General features: G+C 37.9%; 1 protein-coding gene across 1 annotated transcript; it reads left to right on the plus strand.

Annotated features, from left to right (window-relative positions):
- The first annotated feature begins 305 nt into the window (after window positions 1-305).
- Window positions 306-22830, plus strand: LOC125228388 (pre-piRNA 3'-exonuclease trimmer-like). The gene is given in 12 exon segments (XM_048132938.1): window positions 306-599; window positions 1069-1303; window positions 2661-2812; window positions 4341-4476; window positions 5020-5074; window positions 5077-5347; window positions 5675-5802; window positions 6799-6941; window positions 9191-9277; window positions 19619-19707; window positions 20083-20181; window positions 22559-22830. Coding segments are annotated over 12 exon segments (1587 nt in total). The 5' UTR covers window positions 306-471; the 3' UTR covers window positions 22623-22830.
- Window positions 22831-27471: the final 4641 nt, after the last annotated feature.

Here is a 27471-nt window from a genome sequence, read left to right on the forward strand (position 1 = left end):
TACACATTTTGTTACCGTATTAAAAACTGAACATGATGGTATTCAAATTTAACGCTTTTTTGAACGGAAACGTATTGGATGGTTTGAGCTTAGATTAACGACAACAAAAAGTATTAAAGAATCCGTAAAAAAATTCCACAGTAAGAAATTAACTTCGATCTGATTTCTCGAAATCATATTTTTTCTCCATTTACTCATTTTTATTCTAAACTTCTAAAAGAGTGCTAATTTTGTTACCCCGAATAACTTTAATGACATTAGCACGTGAAACTAAATGTCAATGTCAAACGTGACTTGAGCTTGAATCGTGAACAAGAGTTTTGCAGAAAATGCGTATTTAGCACTACGAAAATAAGCAAAATTATACAAATTTTCGCGGTTGTTAATATAATTTATATGTTATATCTATTTGTGGATTTAGATTTTAATCAAATAAAGATTTAGTGTAAAATCAAATGAACTACTTCTAAAATGGAAATAACGCGAAAGAATTTTGCCGAACAATTTGATAACATAAGTAAAAACTTGAAGAAGTCATGTTTTGTGGGCTTTGATGCGGAGTTCACGGCCCTATTATCTGGAGAGTGCTTCAAACATCGGTAAAAAATTCTTATAGAACTCCACTTTCACACATTTCATCAGATTAAATATTAAAACTCAAATAAGCTTTCTTCTTTGTTTGTGTTTGTAAATAATAATATATGTTCGTTTATAACCTTCAGGGGCTCATTTTTTAAAGCTACAAAGTTACGAGTTACAATTTACTAGTTGGAAAGAGACTTCCGCTCGTAACTAGTAACTTTCAGTTTTGAGAAATGGACCCCTGGGGCTCAATGTTCTAATACTAGGACAAAATACCTACGAACAATTTGAATCTATGTTAAATGGAATCGAGTTGCTTTTGTTTCGATGCCTTCGATTTTCAAACAAATATTCAGCCCTGTTTTTTTTTCAGCAAAATTTTTGTATGGTGGGTTGCTAGAGGATAGTTAACCTGCTTCCTACTACATATAGACTTATTTAAATCAATAAATAGTGTTTATTATTTAAATATCAAATTGGTTTCAGGTTATTTGATACAAGTGAAGAGCGGTATGACAAGATCAAATCGGAAGTGGGTAGAATGATAATGACCCAAGTAGGATTGACTATGTTCCAATATGACCGAGAACATGACACATATGTAGCTACGGGATACACTTTCCATCTCTGTCCACAAGCGTTTGGAGATGTAGACCAGTCTTTTATATTTCAAGCTTCAACACTTAGGTTTCTTTGTAGACACAACTTTAATTTTAACAAGGTAAATATACATAGTGACAGGTTTGTATGCCACAATGTCTACAACACCCACGGGAAGATGTTAACCCGTCACCACTTTCTTGATACAATTGCAATTTAAATTACATATTGCTGTCACTTACTGATTTGCTAAAGACCCAATTGAAGATTTGCCAAAAAGCCATTTATCATATACTTGGGGTGAAAAGGATTAACTGGGTCTGAAACACCATATTGCGTGCTAGGACAGGCATTGTCAATATTGGGGTCAAAACTCCCAAGCTAAAATGGGACTGGGTAGGCCATGAACAGTGTATGCATCCACAATGGTGGGTGAAATTAGTCACCATACAGGCTATAAAAAAAACTGCTGTAATGATAAAGGTGATGCTAATCCATGCCAATATGCTTTATATGCATGGGTTTGTGTTCAGTTCTCTTCACAAATGAAATAAATTAAAATGTTACGTCAGTTCCATATTTTATTACATTAAAAATGAAACTAAAACATTGACATAAGCAAACAGTATATACAACAGTACTATGTGCTTGTGAACATCAAATAAAGCTATGCCATTGAGGTGTACAATTGATAAGTTATCACTTTTATGCTATAGTATAAACTACTTATTTGAAAAAAAATATCACTTATGGTGTACAATAAGCACAGCAACAGGAAATCCAAGGCAGATTCCTTTGCCCACCTTTAGACCCCTGTTGGTTGAACAAAACAAAAAAATGGATCACTGCCAACTGACAAGCCAAAATTTAAAAACAAATCATGTCAAACAACTCATGTCAAATAACTGAAATAAGAGACAATATCTGGGCGACCGAGCTTCGCTCGGTTCTGTTTCATATCCTTGACATGTGTCTCCATCTAGTTCAAAAATGAATAGTACCTACATCGAGCGAAAGAATTCTCAGCCTTAACAACACAACTACTCCACACGAGATGGCGCGCATTTCGCCACAAAAACTCAAATAGTGTATTTTCTATTCGTTTTAGCCTTGACCTGTGTCGCCATCTAGTGTTTGCAATAAATAGTACTTACATCGACCGAAAGAATTCTGTCTTAACAGTACAACTACTGCACACGAGATGGCGCGCGAAGAAAAATGCATGAAAACTCGAAAATTCGTGTTTTCCGGGACCTAAGGATAAGTTAGACCGATTTTTCACCCCCAAAAACCCCCACATAACAAATTTCAGCGAAATCGTTAGAGCGGTTTCCGAGATCGTCAGTGTAAATAAATATATAAATAAATAAATAAATAAATATACAAGAATTGCTCGTTTAAAAGTATAAGATATCTGGTTAAATCAAGCAGTTTTCTGAATGCTTAGTTGTAATTCCTACTTTCTTCTGCAATTCCAGTTCACATATGATGGCATTCCGTACCTAAGCAAAGCGGAGGAGGCGCAGGTGCGGAAACACCTTGCGGACAACATGATGTTCAAGAACCTAGCCCGCATGCTGGAGATGGAGGATGAGAAGCTGCTGCAGAGCCACTGCTCTAACGTTTCTAAGTATGTATTTTATTTATTTTATTATTCAAATCATTTATGCAGTATTGTACACAGTAGACACTGTCAAAAGGAAAATAAATTTTTATACCATACATACACACATCGTTTGATGACCGGTCTGGCCTAGCGCGTAGTGACCCTGCCTACTACGCCGCAGTCCTGGGTTCGAATCCCGGTAAAGGCATTTATTTGTGTGATGAACACAGATATTTGTTCCAGAGTCATGGATGTTTTCTATGTATATAAGTATTTGTATAATATATATATCGTTGTTGAGCTTACCGTGGGAGTCAGTCAATCTGTGTAAGAATGTCCTATAATATTTATTTATTTACATAAACACATGCCTGTATCCCAAAAGAAGTAGGCAAAGTACATGAAGCAGCTCAAATTTCAGTGCCACTCTTAACAATTGAATGGTTGAAAGAAAACAATCTTGTAATATTGCACTGGCAGCTTGCTAGTTCATATCCCACAGTTCCCGCGTGGCTTCGTTGCGTCATGATTCTGAAAGTTACTCTAGAACCATGGAAACAACCTTTCAAGAATCGGAATGGTTTAAGTGGATCTGTAGACATTTGCTTCACTCTTTGCCAATGGTTTTGAACTTGCCCTATCTTGTGCCTGATGTGTTTGATGTAGGGATGTACCGACTAGTCGCCGACTAGTCGGGAAAGCCGACTATCCGGCCACATTCCTAGTCGGCGATTAGTCGGCGACTAGTCGGCAAAAAAGGCCGATTAGTCGGCACTTCATTAGTAATAGAAAACAGTACAAAACTAAATATCAGCTGAAAATTATGGTTGTATTATGTACCTATTGGTAGGTAATTCCTTTCTTTGTCAAGACAACAAATATCTGTACCTACCTAGGATTATAGGTTTCATAGGCAGGATCACTATCCACTAAGCCAAGCCGGTTGTTAAAAATGGAAAATGTATATAAATATTGGCATGAACCTTAAAACCTGTAAAAATCATGAAAACCGCGAATGAAGAACCAAAAATGACATTCAAAATGTGAATTTAGTCGAAAAGTATATTTTGGCCGACTGGCCGACTAATCGGCCACCCAAGCGCCGACTAGTCGGTAGTCGGCCTAGTCGGCCAAATCAATAGTCGGTACATCCCTAGTTTGATGATATTCTATCTGCCTATTGAGCAGCCATATAATAATTCCATAATGTGCCCTCTTACCAGCAGCCAGTGATCATGGGCTACTCCAAAATATCTCGCCCTGTTCTGCACAATAGGCTAGTTTCCTATACTTGAAATAAAATATTTGATGCAGTGCACAAAGTAAAGCACCATGTAATTAGAAGAAAAATATGGACAGTAGTTAAGTTTGAAAATAATTTATATTGAATAAGTCAAAGAGAAAGATATAAAGTAAATGAATTGACCGTGACGTCACTCCTCAGTATTTCATAGTTAATTCCATATTAGCCAATCGTTTTGACAGTTCTTAAAAAGAAGCTGATTTGACTAGTAGGAAACTAGCCTATATTCTACATACAAAAATGTTTCAGATGGTTGAGCAACAATGAAGAGGACACAATGTACATAGATGTAGCGAGTCCGGTGCTCCGATACGTTTTACACAATGAAATCAGGCTGCGCTTCCCAGAAGTTCTCACTACGGATAGCCTAGGTAATAGTAACAAGGTAATCTATAAGTTTATAGGTATAATCATTTATTATGCAAAATATTTTAATCTGAATGCTCAACTAAAGAAAGTATGCCAAATTGTCAATGAACTTTGAATCACGTGCGAAAGAGTTGATTTTGATTGAAAATTATTAAATTTCATCTGACTGAGGCATGGGTCTGATTCTGAATCTGCTTTAGCGTGACGTATCTATCAATCTGAGTTGAATTGATTGATACATATTTCACACCAAAGCAGATTTCATTGTAAATTCCACCACCTTATGGTGTAAATTGAAAACTTTTTCAATATACATATTACATAGTATTTACAAAGGGCTTCTATGCTCGCTCCCTGAAAGCTGTTTGCTTCCCGAATACTATAGATAAACAGGATGATATACCCCGCCTTATAATATGATATATCGACCTTTACTGTACAAAGATTACTATTCCATTGTGATAATGTGAAAAGTTGCTTAGCAAAAATTGTTCATTTAGGAAAAGAAAAACTTTGAAAGAGCCGCTTTTAAGTATCACAAACTGTTATTTTGTTCCAGGTACTAATATACAAAGATAAATACGTAGAAGGCGCCAACAACGCTCCACTAGCGATTCTGAAGAAAACCTCATGAGCCACCTACTAGGCTTCTCTCAAATCATCTCACTTCTCGAGCAGTACCAGAAACCCATCGTCGGTCACAACATATTCATAGATACAGTACTTCTCCATAATCAATTCATAGGACCGTTGCCTAAGAAGTATTCTACGTTTAAAAAGAATATTCACAAGATGTTTCCAAACGTCTTTGACACGAAATATATTTCTCATGTTATGGGTAAGAAGTTGACGTATGATGAGGTGTGGAAATCGAATGCGTTACAAGAGTAAGTCGACTTTTTCATTTCAATTCTTTATGTAAATTCTATTCCTACAAATCGTATATAAACTGTTGTACACAATAAAGTGATTACTACTACTAAATTCATACATAATGCATGCCCCTTGAGCCTTCATGAGGTTTATATTCCATTCGTTTCATATCTTCTTTTTTTTTGGTTGGCTATACCTATTTACGTTCTACAGCTATTTATTTCGGTTCAGAAATATTAAAAAAAAAACGTTATTATGGGTACCCAAATCTCTGAAATCAATTCAATACACAAAGTATAAGGATTTATTTATTAACTATATGCATATGCTTTGATTTTCAGTTTATATGAATTTTTCTCAGAAGCGAAATGCAGGAAATTACAAAATGGGGTAAATCTAATAAAGCTGAGTACGCCATTTGATGTGCAGCAAACTTATCATGAAGCAGGGTGGGACTCCTATTGCTCAGGTAATTTTACTAATACTTTGTATACTTATTGATACATGCAAGCCGTATTTTGATGTTTTTTATATAAAAAAAGTGTGAAAGGTATATTTTGTTCAAAGTAAAAATGTGTCTTTCTACTATTAGTTTGAATTCGAGTTAGAGAGACTACACTAGAGACTTCCAAGCATCAACGTCTCTGACAATCACGATACCAATTGGCGACTGGCGTCATATTGTTATGGCGTCATATAAACCCAGCAAAGTTGAAAGGGAAGGATATAACATGAGTATAAAGCCTCCGCCAGACAAAGCGTTTTGATAGCGTAGCGTTAGCAGAGCGCAATGATAGCGGTGCGCCGGACGAACGCTGGTGTTCCGCTCGCAATCCGCGCGCATTCCGTTTGCAATCCGCGCTCGTTAGTTCCCGCCGGCGGCGTCCGCTGGGCGCAACGCCAGCGTTCGTCCGGCGCACCGCTATCATTGCGCTCCGCCTACGCTCTCAAAACGCGCATGTGTGGCCGAGCTTTAAGTAAACCTATGCCGTGTGACTAATGCTCGACGCAAAGTGACGTGTAACTTTAAATTGTACCATTTCTCATAGACGTCTACGCTCACGGCCTGGCCCACATAGGTGCGAACGAAAGCTCCCATCGCGGTGTCTCGCTTCAATATACTTATTACTTATGGCCGCCGTTCGCTAGTGTCGCCTTAGGGACCGGCCACATCTAAGAGACGCATGTCCTGAGGTGCGGAACGGACGTCCGCGCCACGCCGCCTGAATGTAATTCAAAATGGCCTGGGGCGCGTTTTACGTCCTTCCTATACAAAATGTACTGAAGAGACGTTTTTTGAATTACATTCAGGCGGCGTGGCGGAGACGTCCGTTGAGACACGCGACGCTCAAGTGGGAATGCTGCCTTAGACAATTGTCGTAGCCAGAGTGTTAGTGTGGTCACTCTTTCTGACACAACAGTATTTTTCTTAACATTAGAGTCTTTATTCGTTACCTAATTCCAGGCTACTGCTTCATACGCCTCGGCCACTGGGCGGCGTGTGAGAATATCGGCAAGTTCCGACCAGTCGGCCCTTCGGAGGCACTTGCTGCTTTATCTCCTTACAGCGGCAAGGTCAATGTTATACGGGGTGCTATTCTGTACATGGTGAGTGAATTTCTTGTTACCGCCATAAATGCCATAAAGCCAACTGCGATGAAGTCGAACGCTGCTTTAAATGATCGATAACTCCACGGGGAGCCGTTAAGTACATCCATCCATACTAATATTATAAATGGGAAAGTGTGTGTGTCTGTTTATTTTTCCGCCTTTCACGGCAAATCGGAACGATGAATTATCGTGATTTTTTAAGTGGAGATAGTTGAAGGGATGGAGAGTGACATAGGCTAATTTTTGTCTCTTTTTAACGCGAGCGAAGCCGCGGGCAAAAGCTAGTTGTAAATAGATTCTTCCAGCTGATTCCTCCACCTGGTAAATACAAGAAATTTATAGTCTGCAAATGAGAACACTTTTCCTTTACTTTTGGTGCTAGAACCAGACAAGGACAGTATGTAGATCGTTTTCTGTCTATGTTTGCAACGAGATAGTAGCAGGGTGAATCCACGTAAAAGTAACGTGAGTCACGACTTCATTGAGTGTTTATTTGAACTACAGTTACAAATGAAAGGATTTATGCATATATCGGGAAAGTAACACTTATTTAGAGACAGACTAGCTTTTTCCAGCGGCTTCGCTCGCGTTAGAAAGAGACAAAAAGTAGCCTATGTCACTCTCCATCCCTTCAATTATCTCCACCGAAAAAATCACGTCAATTCATCGCTCCGTTTTGCCGTGAAAGGCGGACAAACAAACAGACGCACACACTTTCCCATTTATAATATTAGTATGGATTATCACTTGAAGTTGCATAGTGAATGAATTGAACATGCCATAAAATCGTGACTTATGTTTACTCTTGCCGCGGATTGACCCAGCAGCATAATAAAATTAATTGTTTACGATTTCACGTTTCGACGACCGGTCTGGCGCAGTCGGTAGTGACCCTGCCTGCTACGCCGCGGTCCCGGGTTCGAATCCCGGTAAGGGCATTTATTTGTATGATGAGCACAGATATTTGTTCCTGAGTCATGGATGTTTTCTATGTATATAAGTATTTATATATTATATATATCGTTGCTGAGTACCTACAACACAAGCCTTCTTGAGCTTACCGTGGGCCTCAGTCAATCTGTGTAAGAATGTTCTATAATATTTATTATAATTATTATTTATTTATTTCAACCCCGCTTAGTGGCAAATGGCATATTTATCACATCCGCTGAAAACACAAAACTTCATCTGTGTCTCTACCTATCAAAAAATACCAACTTCAAGTAAGCTCAGCTCATGCATAATCATAATCATGCAGTTTTCCAATACATTTTTATTATTTGTTGCTCCGTTTTTAAACTCTCGGGTCTTTCGAGCCCGGTCATTTATAAGGCGTGCGTGGGGAAATAGATCCAACACGTAGAGTCCGTTTGGAGATATTTGATGTCATGTAGAACGACTGCTGGAACCCATTCACAGGTGCATGAATAAATATCCGTAAATCGGTTTCAACAGGCATTGGAAACTATTGTAATAATATGGAGAGAATACTGGTATATGGTTTAAGTTTGGGTGGAAACAAAAAACTGGGCTATTCTATTGCAAAGAAATCCGAACATCTGCCATAACATTGTTGGCACAAGTTATCGATTCAGGTGGTGACTCGCCACTTATTATTATTATTATTTGTTTTTATTTTCTTTTTACTCCTTTTTAAAGGGTGATTTATTTAATATGCGGGCCATAGCCAAGCATAAAAATCATTATTAAGTGTTATTTTCTGTTATTGTAGATGAAGTCAAAAACTTTCTTGTTAGTCGGCATGTATTTAGAATTGCAGCTTTTTGTAGGGTATGTATGACTTGGGTTGGGATGTGCAGGATCTGAAGACTGTCGCTTAGTGTCCTAGGGACTACTCCCGTTGTGGACATTACTATGGGGACTATGTGTTCAGTAGTGGCTTGCCACTGGCGTCTGAGTTCTATTGCTAGGTCTCTGTATTTTGTTAATTTTTCGTTGATTGTGGACTGAATGTTGTGCGTATTCGGAATAGTTATATCAATTAAGAAGATGGCCTTTGTGGTCTTATCGAAAAAGGTGATATCTGGAGCCCGTTTCTCGAAAGGTATAAGCCTTGTATTACAAGTGCGCGAACTGTCAAATCGTATGGGTTGTCATGGAAACACACTTGTAATACAAGGCTTGTACCTTTCGAGAAACGGGCCCCTGGTCTATTAAAATGAACTGTTCGGTCGGTAATTATTGTACGGTCCCAGTATAGTTTGTATTGCCTATTTTCATTACAGAACCTAGAAGGCGACGACCCGCCGCGCCAGCGGCCCGACTGGTTGCACGTCAGAGCTCTGAAGGAAAGGGTGCTTAACGTAGAAAAGGTAACAAACATTACAAATAAATCAATACTAGTATTATAAATGGGAAAGTGTGTGTGTCTGTTTGTTTGTCCGTCTTTCACGGCAAAACGGAGCGACGAATTGACGTGATTTTTTAAGTGGAGATGGTTGAAGGGATGGAAAGTGACATAGGCTACTTTTTGTCTCTTTCTAATCCCCCACTTCCCTAAATTGGGGGGTGGAAGTTTGTTTGGAGCATTCCGCAATTTTCGAATTTAACGCGAGCGAAGCCGCGGGCAAAATGCTAGTAAATATTATAGGACGTTTTTACACAGATTAACTGAGTCCCACGGGAAGCTCAAGGAGGCTTGTGATGTACTCTCAGACAACGATATATTTAAAAATGAAAATGAAATATTTATTTTTCAAGTAGGGTAGGTAGGTAAGTAGGGGTTTTTCAAGTAGTACATTTAGTACACCTACTTACAAGGTTAAATTTATTATTCTCCACTACCTAGTTTGTCTGGAAGAGATCGCTCTTTAGCGATAAGACCGCCTCTTGTTTTACCTCTTAAGTTGTTGTTTATACTTGCTATGTTGTTTCGTGTATTGAGGTGTGCAATAAAGAGTATTTGTATTGTATTGTATTGTAGGCATATTACAATGCGCATATGAACGTCAAATAAAGCTACGCCGGCTCTAACCCTACGCCTCGCGTCGAGAATATTTCAGTCCCCCCTCAGTTGGGAGGGGGGTATCAAGATTTAATACACTGTGTTTCCGGTATCACTCAAAACCTCAGACACCCCAACTGATTTTTATTTTTTTAAACGTATCTAGAATGTTAATTTTTTAATTTGATGATTATTATTTTTTTAAATTGAATATTTAATTTTCTGTGCAGCTCTACTGGACTTTTAACTCTACACTCAATAAAATAATTGCTAGCTACCATCGTAAACCTTAAAACTGATTAATTGTGTACGTTACTGCAACGACATAAGGTGTACCAATAGACAGCTATGTCACTGTAAAGCACGTTAAACTGTGTCACAGTAAACTTCAAATTATACAGGTGACGCAGTAAGCAAATTTAAACCTAACATTCAAAATGACAAGGTTGTAATTAAGTAAGAGTTCAATTTGTTATGACTTATGATAAACTTTAAAATTTAAGTGACGCACAACGTCAAACTCGTAGCGGAAAAAATAATCGTCCAAGTAACCAGCCAGTATTACCCCTAATTACTGAAAAAGGTATACAACCTCTAGCAATATGATATGCACAATGTTGTATAACGAATTTGTAGAATGGGCACGTAAACAATAACTAATAATACAAATTAAAACAAAAAATATTACCCCCATCAAGATATAGCTCAATCGATTCTACTCTCGATTCTGAACAAACGGTTTTCAGGTTTTTAGTGTTAAGTGAAACACGGTGTATAAGTACTTACCCCTTTATTCATAATCGTCCACTAAAGTTATCAAGCCGATAAAGTTCGTTTGTCCCTTTCTATCACACCGATACGTCGGAAAGGGACAAACAAACTTTATCGGGTTGATAACTTTAGTGGACGTTTATGAATAAGAAGGATAGAAAACACCCCTGACTGAGGAACAAATTATTTATTATTATTATTATTTATTTATTAACACACAAATAAACAGTTTACATTAGAACAGTGTCCCACAAAACACATCTGTACTGATCACAGATGTCATATATACCATAGATCAAGCAAACGTATCTACTTAGCGTGTCAAATGAACTCAGTGAAATCCACTGAGTTGTCCGTCTTTAATCGCAGCTTGCAGCTTTCGGGCGTCAATTTTTGTGTTGAAGTCAATCAAAACATAAAAAATGCCTCGTTACGTGATATTCAATTGCAACAACACAAAAATTATGAACAATCAAGAGCCTGAGACATATTTAAAATTACAGGCAAGAAACAACTTCAGTACAAAATTTGACACGCTCGGCCCCTATACAAATAGATGAACTTGTTTCTTCTATATAAATAAAGTTCTGTGGTACTGATCACACAAATAAATGCCCTTACCGGAATTCGCTCTCAGGACCGCGGCTTAGCAGGCAGGGTCACTACCTGATAGGCCAGACCGGTCGTGTTCCATACATGAAAGGTCCTTATGGTACGAATTATCAATATCATCCTCTCCTACAAATGTCGTACTTTGACGGATTCTGCCTTCCTACTTTTCATCTGTTACTTCGCTCTATTCTAGACATCGCTCTCCGCAAACCTACAGGCGTTTGAAATTATTTTAAAATCATAAATTGTAATGATACGTTTGATACTTTTTATAGCGCTTATTTTTCAATCATTTAAGGTTTTCTGTGATTGACAGATTATTTGAATGAAATAAAACTATGGAAACGGATTAAATCGCGTATAATGAATTTAAAATTCACCCGAGGTTTCGAACTCTTTACAGCGTTCGTGGTCAACGGGTGACTGAGGAAAAATTACTATGTGCAAAAGCTACCCACATACAAGAAATATTAACGAACCATGACCACAAATAATATAGATCTTTAAGGCAGGTTCACACACTATTAATAAAGCTAGTTATACAATATTCAAAAAAATTACCATTACTATGTTAAAAAAATAGTTAACCAATTAATCTAAAACTATGGAAACGGATTAAATCGCTTATAATGAATTTAAAATTTAAAAAACGTCGGGATGAATTTTAAATTCATTATACGCGATTTAATCCGTTTCCATAGTTTTATTTCATGAGTAACTATCGCGGTCACCGAAGACAATATTAGATTATTTGAACTCAAACAGGGTGTCTTAAATATGCTTTTTAGATTAGAGTTATCTGCTTGTGTTGATGCCTGCAAAACTGTAGTCACAACAAAGAAGCTATTATAATTGTCGTATTTATCCTAGAATTATTCAATTACTTGGTCCCACTGCTGCTTTCCCCTCTCCCTTCACTCGTCTCAGTTTAGTACTAGCAAAGAAGATCGAGTATATGTATAGAGGTATAGAGAGTTACTCTCAATGTAAAATGTGTAGTATTGTGTAGTCATAGTGCATAGACTGCCGTCTCTCGACACAGGATTAAAACTTTTGAACCTCTGTTTTTAACAACTTGGCCCATATACATACAAATTTACAAATGTTAATAAGTGCCTATCCGAGAGTCAACCAATGATGTAGCGCCATCTACTCGACCGTGCATTATTCTTGATGGTTCCGGTGTACTTACCTACGTTTTTTTCTTAGACTTTATCTGTCTAACCGGAGTTATACATGTTTTGGTACTAGTGATGGCCACTTCATGCGCGGATCCAGGGGGGGGGTCATGGGGGTCATGACCCTCCCCCTGGAGCCTAGGTTGGCCATACAAATAGACCACGTGGACCCCCCCCTGAGTCCTGGGCCTTTACCACGTGACCCCCCCCCCCCTGGGCACGAAGCTGGATCCGCGATTGGGCCACTTTATTAAAAGGAAGTCTGCCATATCATCTATTCCTATTCCTTGGTTATCTTGGCTCATAACTCATTATTACCAATTTATAAAAAACTATAATAATATAAATAACATTTTCGTCCAACCCCATCCTTATTTTGTTTGTAAACATTATCACAACTTCTTACTGTCTATCATTAATCAATCAACTGTACTATTAGTACAATAATATCCTACTCTTTAAAAGCCGTAAAAACTATGACGTGACGCTCTCTTATTAAAAATAAGATCATAATAAGATATTTTGTAAGTTATTATATCGTCATATAAGCAGAAATGTATGTATGTAAATTGCTTGGAATTGCGTTGCCCGTGTAAGAGCACCATAAGTTATTACATCATCATATAAGCAGAAATCTTTGCGTTCTGTACTGGTATAGTTGCATAACGCCAAACAAGCGGCTATTTCCGTCCGTCCGCGTCCGCGTTGTCTCGAGCGACAAATATAGACGTCACGAGTTCCGGGCGCGCTTAACCCTTTAGTGGACAACGGCGGCATAACGTAACATGTAAAATATTTACCTAGGTTTTGAGGTCACACATAGGGTTGCAAAAAAATAGGCTTTTTTTCTGTCTAGAAAAAAAAATTTTTTTCTGGAATATGTTTTTTTTTTTTTTTTTTTCAAAAGTACGAAATCTCAAAATTTGTGAGGCAGTTAATACTTTGATACGGTTATTTTAGACTTTGTGTTAAGTATTAAGCGAATTTAAGTTAACAACTATAATTTCTGGTTCATGAACACATACCATGTTCTGTAATGTGCCAATGATTTAAAAACTGCTGTTTTTTCTAGTCCCTATACGGTATAAGTACCAATGTTCCAGTGTCCCAGTAGATGCCACTTTTAATCACAAGTCATTGCCTATAAAAGTGTCAGAGGGGTGTCAGCTATTGGGTATTAGCTTGTCGAGCACTGGTACCTGGTTTATCTTACCGACTAAGTACAACAGGCAAAAACAAAAATAATTTATAATTCATTTATTGTCTGTAGAACATGGGTAAATACAATGATGGAGCATAACAATAAATATATAGGAAAAATAAACTTTTTAACAAAAAATAAAACCGCCTTCAAAAATAAGCGCGTTACAAAACACGGAGAAACTAAAAAGCAAAAAATAATAAACCTTTGAATTCAGATTTCTTATCGTATTGCAATAATCTAAACATCCAAATTATAAACAAATCAATTATTTTTGTAGTCGGTACCAGACCTGTTCGTCGCCTTGCTATTGCCTGTTTGCCCCACCCAACCATACGCACGCTGGTACCGACTCCAAAAATAATTGATTTGTTTATAATTTGGATGTTTAGATTATTGCAATACGATAAGAAATCTGAATTCAAAGGTTTATTATTTTTTGCTTTTTAGTTTCTCCGTGTTTTGTAACGCGCTTATTTTTGAAGGCGGTTTTATTTTTTGTTAAAAAGTTTATTTTTAGTGGTTCCTATTGATATTATATGTATCAGTCCGAATATATGCACACTAGTGAAAGAATTATCCTTTAACTCCTAACCATTGAGGAGTTGACCTTCCATCATCAGCTCAGCCACATAAAATTATTACCATCAGGCGTAAATACTGGTGTACCTTTGAAAAATACACTAAAAACATTACATGTGCCTATAACATTTGAAGAGTTCCCTCGATTTCTCCAGGATTCCATCATCAGACCCCGACTTGGTGCCAATGGGACCATCTCGGGGTTATACTCGTACGATCAAAAAAAAAATTTTGAAAATCGGTCCACAATTCTCGGAGATATCGAGTAACATACATAAAAAAAAAAAAAAAAAACATTCAGTCGAATTGAGAACCTCCTCCTTTTTTGAAGTCGGTTAAAAAGTACCAGAAGTTATTTATTATGATAATGAAAGTTGATCTTTACTATCCTGCCTATTCTTTTGACTTCGACGTCACCATCTGGGGCGCATTTCTTGAAGCTACAAGTTACAATTTACAAATGGTTGTCTTTGTCTAATATGACAAGTTGGAAAGAGACTTCCGCTTGTAACTTGTAACTTTCAGTTTTGAGAAATGGGTCCCTGAGCCTACTACTTGTTGCGACAATCATTTTGAAATTTAAAATTAAAGCTTTTTGTGTACACTGGGAATCTAGACAAGGACACGATCGTTTGCTCTTCTAACATAGGTACAAAATCACTTTGTGCCTCTCTATCACACTTCGATATTAGCGCGACTGTGACTGCTGCGTTTTGTTCGCTACAGAGCGTAAGCGAGTATGACGTTGCCTAAACGCCCCGAACAGTCCCTTTAACCAAGGTCGCTTGACCAAATTCTATGAATCTAATAGGCTAGTTTCCTATAAGTACTTACATGCAGTGCACGAAATAAAACACCACATAATTAAAAGAAAAATATGGACAGTAGGTAGTTACTTTTAAAAACATAATTTCTATTTAATAAATCAAGCAGAAAGATATAAAGTAACTGAATTGACCGTGACGTCACTCCTCAGTATTTCATATTAATTCCATATTAGCAAATCGTTTTGACAGTTCTTAAAAAGAAGCTGATTTGACTAGTAGGAAACTAGCCTATTCTGTATTGCATTATATAAACAGGGTGCGTATCGATCGATATAACTTTTTTTGATATATTTTTAGTCGTTATAACGATCATTTGATATAATTATTGAATCATATAACAACAAATAATACATATAAACAGCATAAACATAGGTTCTGTAGTTATGGACCTAGCGGCAAATGCGTTATAAGCAGATCCCGTTTTGTATCCCAATTAGCCTCTACAAGTCACCTGCGCTTTCCTACTAATAACCATGACCACCAGCCCTGCGTCACCGTTACCTACGCAAACTAAGAAAAGTACCCCAAAAATAGCACAGCTTCCAGACCAAGTTTAAATCACGTAACCCCACCTGTTCACAACATGGGAACACAGAAACACTGTGTTAGTGACAAAGTCAGATAAGTACCGTTTGGACCCGCGCCAACGGAAAACACACACATAGACCTAACCCACACATTCATTAGTGCACCCCGGTTAAGACTGATTGATAATGACCAACTGTCACGGAGAAACTTTATTTTAGCTTCAGTTTTTTTTTAATCAGCTCGTCGGTGTTTGATTTCTTAAATGTACGGATGGTAATTTTTCATGCCACTGTCAAGGTTAATTTAAGGTTGGGATATAAATACGAGCGCTGCGATCGCCAGCCGCGGTAGATCATTGCGATAGTCTCGTCGGTGTCACAGCAGGCTATAGATAGATATTACAATGGCATTATTATGCCAGTTGCTATTGCACCATTAGAATATATTCAGGTTGCTATGAAGGTAAAACTTCAGTAAGTGCACCTGCTGCATGTGTCTTGCTCTTATTGAATTTTTGATAAAGAATACTTACCATAAACAATCTGTCTAAAGTTTTTACCCACAAATATACAGCAAAACTTAGTGAATAAGAAATAATTTTCAATTTAGCGTTGAAATGACACATCTATTTTCTTGGTCAATGCCGTAAATATTCCATATTTCCAGACGTGGTGGAATGCTTATAGTGACCCTGCGACACTCCACCCAAGGCGGAGACGGAATTCGTTGGTGTTTTTAGACGGTAGTCCTATTCTGGTTAGTCCGTCATCGCCCCTGGTCTCCCGGACCGGACGGCATGCGTAAATGCATTTCCCCAACGTTAAAAAAAAAGGCAGGCAACCATGGTCGCGCGCCGTCCCTATCGCAATTATAAATAGTGCGATAGGGACGGCCTGATGTTTATATCATTTATTGCGTGACCATACTTGCCTGCCAGGTTGCATGTTGTTACAGAAAACTTGCAAATAAACATTACAAGAAACAACTCACCAAGGTTGTGTTCTGTGGCCGCTCGTGCTGGGCCGGCGCGCGATAGCCGTGAAAGGATACTGGTACTAGCTACGAAAGCTGTAGGTTTCTTGAAATTAAAAGCATTTGCAGCCGTATTTGAAAATTATAAATGTAACTCTATCCTGTAAGCAACTTACCCAAGACTTTCTTAAACTGATGCACAAGACATATACCTAAAGCTTAATCCATATCTATGGGTACTTATCTACCCTATGGCCTTCCTGTTTATCGACATTACCTGGATTGTCAGACAAGGACAAATGGCCAGACATACCAACAGACGAGTTGATCCGCCGCACTCTTGGCATCCAAGCGACCGGCCAACGGACAATAAATCCAATGGGCATGTCTATCTCTCAGCACATACCGCGAACCGCTAAGCATATCCGCCATCTGTTTTTGCTTGTCATTTGTTTAAATGTCTACCTTATTGTTGTGCACTGAGGTAGGAAATAAAATTGTAAATGGAGATACGGTGGACATGTTTAGTGCAAAAGAATCGCTACCTCATGCCAACAAACTAATTGTTCCGTTGATGACATGTACTTATCTTATTTTTATCCAAAGATCTTCGCAGTGCTACATAGACAGATATCTATCAAAAAAATAGGGAAAGCTAATAATGCTTCATAGTTTTTGTATTAATTTTATTCACATTGTAATTAATAAAAAACACACTGTAACTGTGAACTAGGTATATTTGCAAAGGCAGACTCCAACCCCATATAATAATGCAGAATGAAGATACTACTATACTGTAATCTAGTCACTTTCTATAATCTGTGCTACAAGCATGTGTATCCGGGGTACGCGCCATAAATTTAACTCCTTCAAAAACTTCTTCGGCCTAAACGACGGCGCAGCCCTACCCAATCCTTCCTCTACCTGACAATCCTTACACTCTAAGTTCGACTTGTTGTTTATTTTTTTATTTTTATTTTTTTATAAAGGGTATTTTGATGCCTTAAAGATGTCCACCTGTAGTGTGAAATGGTGTGGATTGGTAACAAGAAGCTCAAATTTAAAAACAGACGGCATTTTATTCCACAAATAAGTCATATTTATAATTTATTCAGAGCCGGCATAGGTCAACTTACATTGGCCACTTACGCGTCAGTAGAGGGACAGTCATACTTCTGTCCCTTTTCATCTGGCGCGACTGCCCGCCGTCCTTGAAACGGCCAATCACAGCGCGCTTAACACATTCTCCGCCCGCTCCTCGCACCCCAAACACTGGTGACTCGTATCGCGAACAAAATATACAAGATTGCCACTCTATAGGAGGTTCTCTGTGTTCCACAGCCGGAGCGTTCGTGGGAGGAAATTCCTCTGAAACCGCACGGTGCGCGACCATTTAGGTTGCAAGGTGTGTGGATGAGCGCCCTGTCGATGGCGAGCGGTGCGATGATGAAAAGTGGACGTTGGCATCATGTCAAACAGTTCTTCAGAACACAACCCATTGTACAGGCGATAGAACACACATAAGGAGGCGAAGTCCCTCCTTAGACTTAAGGGTTCAATACCGCCTGTGAGTTTGGGATCGTCGACAATTCGTACAGCGCGTCTCTGGATCGAGTCAAAGGGTCCAAGCTGGTATTCAGGTGCTCCTGCCCAAAGGTGACAGCAGTACTCCATGTGGGGTCTAACTTGCGACTTGTACAAGAGCAGTCTTTGCCCCGGAGTAAAGTATCCCCTCGCTCTGTTGAGCACACCGAGCTTTTTGGATGCCAACGCAGCTTTCCCTTCCAAGTGACAACGGAAGTGGACGCTACTCGTAATGTCGACTCCGAGGATCCCAATACTTCCTGACAAGGTAAGGGCTGTGCCTTGAAACTGTGGAACCACAGTAAATGGGGTTTTCTTAGCGGTGAACGCACACACCTGTGTCTTAGTGGGATTGAAACAGACTAGGTTGTCCCGACCCCACACCGAGACTCCGGACAGAATCCTCTCGATGTCCGACACAAGCTTTTCACGACTTTCTAGCACCACTGAACGAGGGATATTAGCACGGCCCGTGTAAAATGTATCCCCAGTACTGTCATCCGCATAGCAATGGATGTCGCCGATAGACAACATGTCATTGATATGCAGCAAGAACAGCGTTGGGGATAGCACAGAACCTTGCGGGACGCCAGCGTTTATGTCCATGCTATCGAAGCAGCTACCGTCTACTACGGCTCGTATGCGTCTGCCGGACAAAAAGCTGGCAATCCATTTGCATAATCCCTCGGGCAGTCCATAAGATGGTAACTTCGACAAAAGGCCCCTATGCCAGACCCGATCAAATGCCTTCGCTATATCTAGGCTAACTGCCAATGCCTCACCTTGACTCTCAATGGCCGAAGTTTATCCGTTTGAATTAGCCAAACGTATGTTTAAAACAATATGTGTCAGGTTGTTTTTATAAAATCGACTTGTTGATTCAAATATATTGCCGATTCAAATGACAAGTAGCTTGTTGTTTGAACCAAAGAGCGCGTAGGCGCTATTTTAACCAAAAAACTTGTTGAACGAACATGAAAACTGGTTGTATTTTCTCTCAGTGTACCTGTCTTGTTGCGTGATACCAGTGTATTATCTGTTTGTACCTATCTTTTTGTAAATAAATGATTAGACCCTTGTGACTAAGAATAGCAATATTTTATTTTTGATACTGTCCAATTTTGGAACATAAGTAGTATGTAGTTAGTTATTCATTACTTATTCACTCCGTTTAGTGACCCAAGATGAGACCTGACCTCCGATACAAGATAGCAGCTCGTTTCTCAGACCCACGCTACTTCTCGTCCATTGTTGACTCGAAATTCACGGAGACTAGCGTCCACCATATCGCTCTAACGGTATCTGGGCGTTGACGGGACAAACTCTTATTTTAACTTTTTTCACGCTGCAATCTTCTTTAATTTACTCAACGTAGACTCCGTTGGTAAAGCTAACTCGGGAGAATGGACTAATTGAATATGATCCAAAATTCTAATTTAAAACATTTTTTACAGTTGGCTTCGCTCCTGGCCGGCCTAGGATCCGTTGACGTGAAGCCACATGATAAACGCTCGGCGTTACTTGCCGTCAGTTCGCAGTATACGTAAGTTACACATTTTCAACTAAATATGTCGGTTCATATCATTGAATTTTCTACAATTATTATATTTACTTTCAAGAATTTAAATCACGCTTTAGCTATTAATAGTAGAAAAATTAAATAAAAACAAACGAAAATCGAAGCACATTTCACCTTGGTCAACGTCAACACTCAACAAAGAAATTATACTGACCTATATTGTTTTGTTTTATGACATTTGCGACAGTGACAGCTGTTGATAAGCTTTATGCTACGAAGAGAGGCTTGCTCAACAGTGGGCGATCAAAGGTTGAATGAGCAAATCATGAATGACGATGACATTAACTGTAAGTTTTCGCACATACTCCACAAAACATTTATTTACATTGAACTTTTCAGAGCTGATAAGATCCTGCGTCAGTTCCGAGACAGCCGGGAGTACAAGATATCGATGTACAACGTGTATAGACACTCTAAGCGGGCGCGGGTAGCAGTGTGGTGAGTACTTTACCACATCAACAAAACTTTATGCAGATGAAGTGTTTACGTACACGTCAATAAACCACACAAAGTAGTATGCGTAATTTGATAATGGCTATACAAGAGGTACGACACAATCGTGTACGGATGTGGCGACCCTTTTCTATAATGGTGAGTCACAAATATATTTCAAATAATTGATTAGAATACTTTCCTACCACTCAAATCAGTTTTTTTTAAGAACTGTCAAAACGATTTGGTAGTATGGAATTATGTGAAGATATCACTAAGTGACGTTACGGTAAACTCATTAACTTACACATTTATATTCGATTTAATAGAAATGATTAGGGTTGCAAAAAACGTTTTTTTTTCTGGCTTGAAAAATAACATGAAAAAAAAACAGTTTTTTTTCTGGAGTATGTTTTTTTTCTAAAGGACGAAATCTCAAAATTTGCAAAACAGTTAATACTTTTGGACGGTTTTTTTAGACTTTATGTTAACTATTAAACGAATTTACATTTAATAACTTTAATTTCTGGTTTTACATATAAAACTAACATTTACACAATCTGTAGTTAGTAGTTGTCGCTATTTACTGTTGGCAACACCACCGCCTCTCCACGCTCCACGCCGCATCGGTGATTCCCCAATAAACGTTTGCATACTGAATGTTTATCGAATTAAAATTTACGTTATTGTTATTGAAACGTTACAAATCACGAAAAACCGTTATTGTCGTATTATTTGTTCATCTGAAAAAAAACATATGTAGAAAAAAAACCATGGTGCTTGGTTTTTTTTCATTTTTTTTTTCATAATTCGGAAAAAAAAACGTTTGGTTTTTTTTTTCTATTTGCAACGCTGGAAATAATGTTTAAAAATAACTACTGTCCATATTTTTCATCTAATTATTTGGTGCTTTATTTTTTGCAATGCATATTTTTTTATTTTAAGTATAGGAAAGTACCATATTATCTATTTAAATAAAATTTAAACAGACTTCATGAATAATTACGATCTTATATACGGCACTAGAGATTTTAAGTACAGGAAATATTTTTTTTTAAATGATTATTTGCGAAATATAATGTGAAAAATGTTAATTGCGTCTTCAAGGCAGTTTACTTTTGTATTAGATTTCACATCTGGTTGAAAACGCCAAAATATGGTGACGAGAAGCGAAACACCTGTCATTTAATTATAGTGCTTGCTCTATTCGTGTGATTGTAAACATGTGACTTCGAAATAACTGAAACGAAGTGTTCCAGTACTTGATTTATTCGTAAGTCGATATCACCACAATCTAGTTTGTTACTTTTCATATTATTTGATTTACATTTTAAACAACTGTTGTTCCCTAGTTCAAATACCTCTATATTATTATCAAATAGTTTTATTAAATATTTTTTGATTTGTTGTTTTTCAAGTAGTCACACTACTATACATCAATTATACACTGAAATAGGTGCAAGCACACATTGCTGGCCCTTAGAGTCGGTCAAAGGCGCCTAGCCTTATCAGAGATAACATATACCTACTAGAGAAATCTCGTCGGCTACCACGGCGGGCGGGTGGTGGCGTTAGCCGCGTAAGCTGATGACCCGGGTTCGATTCCCGGCTCGGCCACCAGTTTTTTTGTCGTTTTTTTTTTCGTGTATGATATTTATTTCACTTTACATTTTAAAGTCAAGACAGTTCAGGGATATACGTACACGGGTCTGTTCAGTTTCGGTTCTTCAATTGAGTCAAATAAATTACTCTTGTGAAATCAACATTTACAACTCTGACCTTTTTGAAACTAGTGATTTCTACTATTTATGGAACTCAAAAGTTCATATATATGTGGGCATTCTCAGAATTTGGGTCCCCCCAGTTTAGCGTAAGTCGTTAACAAAAATTAACTCGCTGTCAGTTTTGTGACGACAATTAGGCATAAAATATGTGTAAAAATTTACTTTTTTTACATTCTGAATGTAGATTACCGCTTAAAGTTTATGTAACTAAAACAAAAACAATATTTATATTGAAATTTCATGCTTAATTATCGTCACAAAACTGACAGTGAGTTATTTTTTGTTAACAACATACGCTAATTAGGGAGTCCAAATTCTGAAAATGCCCATGTACTTATTTTCACTGAGAGAATCACCGCACTTGCTTAGTGAAATCGTATTTTATATTATATAGGAAAAATGTACCTACACGGTCAGACAGGATTTGAACCAGCGAACATTTTAAAAAGATCTTAAAAAATGGGGATAGAAAAAAGTGTTTTGCTTGTTAAAAAAAAATATTTTATATCGTGCTTTGTTAAATGAAAATTAGTTCATTTTCTCGTTATATTATTCATTATTCGTTATTATTAAATTATTTCGTTTCTCTTTTGTTGCAGGAGTAGTGCCATCATCACGAGTAGCCTGGTGCTATACGTCCTCCACAAGAGTGTAAAGGGATAAATGTACATATTCATTAAATCTTGTATAAAATATCTATTACTATTATAGAAACCGACTTGCCTTGAAATGCAATATGTAATTATAAATTACGCTTCAAGAATAATGAGATAATGTAATATTTTCCAACAGTAGCGCAAAATAGATAATTAAGCTGTTAAATATTAAGGAAAATCTAATTAGTAGATAATGAATAAATCTTGTTTTCTAATTATGTCGTTTACTTTAACATCAGACAGTTCTACGATTCCTTAAACGTACTTACTCGTAAAGTTTTGCGTTACGTTTAAAAACAAAAACTTAAATATGTCGAAACGTCGGATTCGCGTTAGTTGGTATTGAACTATAATTCAATAAACTCTACGGATCCACATTTCGACAGAAGAGAAGTTAACCCTTAAATGCATAGACCTTGACAATGATTTATTCAAATTTTAATTTTGATATGCTGTCACTAGAGTCAAAAATAGATTATGCATATATACATCACTATGCATTTAAGGGTTAACAATAAGAAAGGTTAGGTTAAGAAAATACACATCGCATTACGAAAAGATTGGCCAATCAATGTCGTAGACCGAGATGCCTGGAAGAAATAGAGGGAGGCCTTTGCCCAGCAGTGGGACACAACAGACAACAAATAAATTAGAGACTAGCTGTATTAATATGACAGAGTCCTTTGACATTAGTTTTATTACCAGCTAAAAACATACAACAGTATTACTATAACCACAAAATTAAAATTTTGAAAAAACCCCCGACCGCGACATAGTGGACCGATTTTCATGAAACATGGCTAAGAACACTCGCGACTAACTCAGCTTTCAAACAAAAAAAAACTAAATCTAAATTGGTTCATCCATTCGGGAGCTACGATGCCACAGACAGACACACACAGAGACAGACTGACAGACACGTCAAACGTATAACACCCCGTCGGTTTTGCGTCGGGGGTTAAAAACAAGCGCCTGAAATAAATCTCATAGCAAAACTACTCTGTAAGTATGAAAAAAACATCATGTTTGTTTGTAGTAGACTCCCATTATGCCGGCACTCACCCAACAGACTAAACATTCATCGCCGAATTATGACCGGCGTGTTTCATCTAATTAATATCCGAAGAGTTTTAAGAGGAAATGGGACTATCGATTCCTCATACAAATCTGTCCTCATTTTCCTCCCTAGATATAGACAATAAGGAAGAGCAGTGCTTACTTAGAAAAAAAGTGTTTTCTGACATAATAACCACAAAATTAAAATTTTGAAAAAACCCCCGACCGCGACATAGTGGGCCGATTTTCATGAAACATGGCTAAGAACACTCCCGATTAACTCAGCTTTCAAACAAAAAAAACTAAATCGAAATCGGTTCATCCGTTCGGGAGCTACGATGCCACAGACAGACAGACACGTCAAACTTATAACACCCCGTCGTTTTTGCGTCGGGGGTTAAAAAAGAGGCACCAGCGCAGGAACTGTTATTTTTAATTTTAGATGCAGAACAAATAGTACATTACGATACAAGTGCGATAAAGAGGAAGACGCGAGTTGCGAATTTCCTTTTCGCACGTGTATCGTACGACGTTTTCTGATGGTCCTGCGAAGTTTCGACCTGACATGAAATGAAACACTTCTCGCACTAGTGCGTAAAAAAGCACCATCTGTACTGAAATAGTACATTACGTTTTAAATCGACACGAGTTACGAATTTCCTTTTTGCACGTGTATCGTACGACGTTTTTCAGTACAGATAGCCCTCCGAAGTTTCGATCTGGCATATAATGAACCACTTCTCGCACTAGTGCGTAAAAAATACACCATTTGTAGGTACTGAAAACATTTTTTTTTTATTTGGTAAATTTAAATCCTATATTTCAATTGTGTCTTTCACGATGACGCAAAGATGAGTAAAATAACAAGACAATACGAGCAAAATCACGCGTCTTTAAGAATGAAATTATTATATGATTAAAATATATCCTATTGTTTAAAATTATTTATATTTTTATCCCATAGCTCAGTATTTACTCCATCATTTTTATCTTATAGCCCAGTTCATTTTAGATTCCATCAACTCTCAAAAATAGTCCTAACACCCTGGAGGATGCTGCCTGTGCTACGTGAGTCCCATGACATGGGCATTTGGGCAATGCCTGCATCCGCTTGGGTGTCCGCGCACGCTTTTCAATAGTCCGGAAGACCATTTTGTTCCATGGTGGGACAAACCAATAATGTTAACATACAGAAAGGCAAATAGGGAATATGTTTTGTATGGAAAGGCGGATTCGGAGCGAACGTCCCATTTGGTCTCAATGACTGAAGCGTTTGAAGTGGCCGATATTGCGATTTCCGTTCTGCGATTACGTGAACAGCCATCCGCTCCGCTCTCCGCTATAAGTTACGCAAAAGTGGTTTCTGTAATAAAAACTGTTAAACTGTGTGTGTAAATACATTATGTAATATCAGCTGTAGAAATATCTATGAGGTCGATTTTAAATCTATTTATTATGGTTTTGATACGACCTTGATAATGGTTTTGGACTGAGATCATTCTACTGAAACTTCCCAATAAGCCAATTATCATGGTCCTTGGTTGAATTATTAATAAGTTTTTCACGTTGACCCGTTTAGTTATTGTAAATTGGATTCGTTACAATTTAAGGTAATGTGAAACCTTTTTATACAAAAGATGCCTATACCAAGACGCCGCATGCACGTGGTGTAAATTACATTTTTCCAATAATATTATTACCTAGCTGAAACTTATTTCGCGCTAGCAGAATAATTTCGACACTTGTCAATCACACCCGAATAATACCAGTAAATCGGGGAAACAGTAGCTTGCCCAACATTTAATGTATATTCAAAATAAATCCCGTTTACGTACGCTCTGTCGCTTTTTCAGGAAACGAGGGAATTGTGATGTTTTAACGGGCCAGTTGTAAATCCTCATAACTCGGGCATGTCAAAATGTTTGTCCGTTATTCCTGGACCTGTAATTTCGAGGCTACTGGGAAGAGACGAGCAATCGTCTCTTACTGGCTAGTATAAGTTGCTCTTTCACTCGCGCTGGATGTAGCGAGTTGGCATCACACGCGAGAACGGTACTAAGGCACTGGTCACACCGCGAGCTAGTAAGCTATGAGCTATCGGCTATAAAAACGAACCAAAGATAAGCACTCCCGTGCAAATAAAAGAGACACTGCGATGTTTATAGTTACTCGCCCAGCGGTGAGCTATTAAAATCGCCGTGTCTCTTTTATTTGCACGGGAGTGCTTATCTTTTTTTTGCCAGTTCAATGTTGTTATCAGTCGTAGTATATGCTGGTTAGCTGGTTATGTAGTTACGCTTACATTGGTTCGCATTCGTCGTCTCAGAAACATTCGAGAATAACATCCCTGCCGCCAGCTAAGGGCTAGCATCCACATACAGAAATGGAGATATAATTTATGGCGGTGCTAAATAATTACCGTAATCACTTTCAAAATACTGTATTTAATTATTGAATCAATAATATCCAGATGGTTACCATGCCTGAGTAACAGAACCGTTAGTTGCAGTTTGTATGTAATACTAGGTAGGTACTCGCAGTTAGATTGCCCCCTGTGTAAAATTGCCCCCAAAGTATTTATTTAAATACCTACGTGTTTCAGATTTAATTGATACAATCTGTGTTACTTTAATACAGCTTATGTGATCACGCGGCATGGCATATGACAAAAATATTTACAGGTACAGTCAACCAAATGGAAACTTAGGCCACGCTACAACCATGTCATAGTGACAAGCAGTATAAGAGATTTCTTACAATCTGATTTATAACGTCACTATGACATAGTTCTACAATGGCCTAGGGTTCCAATTGGTTGACTGTACCTACCTAGGAATGACACTCCAACGAGGGGAATATAGCTGAATATCCAAAATCCTTCAAATCTAGGGTGAACAGGCATCTTCTGGGCAAGCTCACTCCATCGTAGGCCACGTCTTTGCCTTTGGCTAGTCTGTGGTCAAGAGTAAGCCCAATATTGTTAATGTTACCTTTCAGTACGTTTACAGTAACTTCCTGTCATGTGCGCCTGCCTTAACAAATCGGTTAACGTTTGCTTGGGTTTAATTCCTTGCTATACCTTACACGTAAATCTGCCTTTACTGTTTGGCGCGAGTTTCGCCTTTAATTCAGTTCTCGGGTGCACATTATGTATTGGGTTTATATTTCCGTTATTAAAGTTCATTCGATACATACAATACATATATATTATATTACCAGATAAATATCTATACGGTCAGGTATTTTTCGTTTTTATTATTCTTAGCCAAGATTTTTTAAACTCCGCACTGCTATAATATGGAAGAGTGATAGGAGAGGGTAATCTCTCTCCTATCACTCTTCCATATATCGTATCGTTTGCTAATTTGTCATTTTGGCTACGTATCTACTAGGGTTTCTGCTCGAGAGTCTCGAACTAGAGACTTCTCGAGAATTTTGGCTTCATTCGAGACGAGAAAAAAATGACAGGTACTCGAGACGTCTCGAGTCCCGAATGTAAAGTACGACCTGAAGTGAAATGCAACTTTTTACCTTCTGCCCGGTCTCATCGCGAGGCGGTGGGGACGGTGTCGAACGGCGGCCATAAATTATAACGAGATAAAGCGATCTAACCTCTCATTCCAACGTAAGCTGGCATCGACTTTGGCTAGTTTTGACAGCCTCGTGTTATTTAAAAGCAATTCGTCATTACGAAAAAGTCAGCGCGTTTATGTATCTTGGGTCATTGATAACCTGCGAAGAGTGCTATGGCTAAATTCGACAAGATTTGGAAGAACAGAGGAATCCGACGTCAAAATAAA

This window comes from Leguminivora glycinivorella, chromosome 7, assembly GCF_023078275.1.
Source record: "Leguminivora glycinivorella isolate SPB_JAAS2020 chromosome 7, LegGlyc_1.1, whole genome shotgun sequence".
Classification (NCBI taxonomy): domain Eukaryota; kingdom Metazoa; phylum Arthropoda; class Insecta; order Lepidoptera; family Tortricidae; genus Leguminivora; species Leguminivora glycinivorella.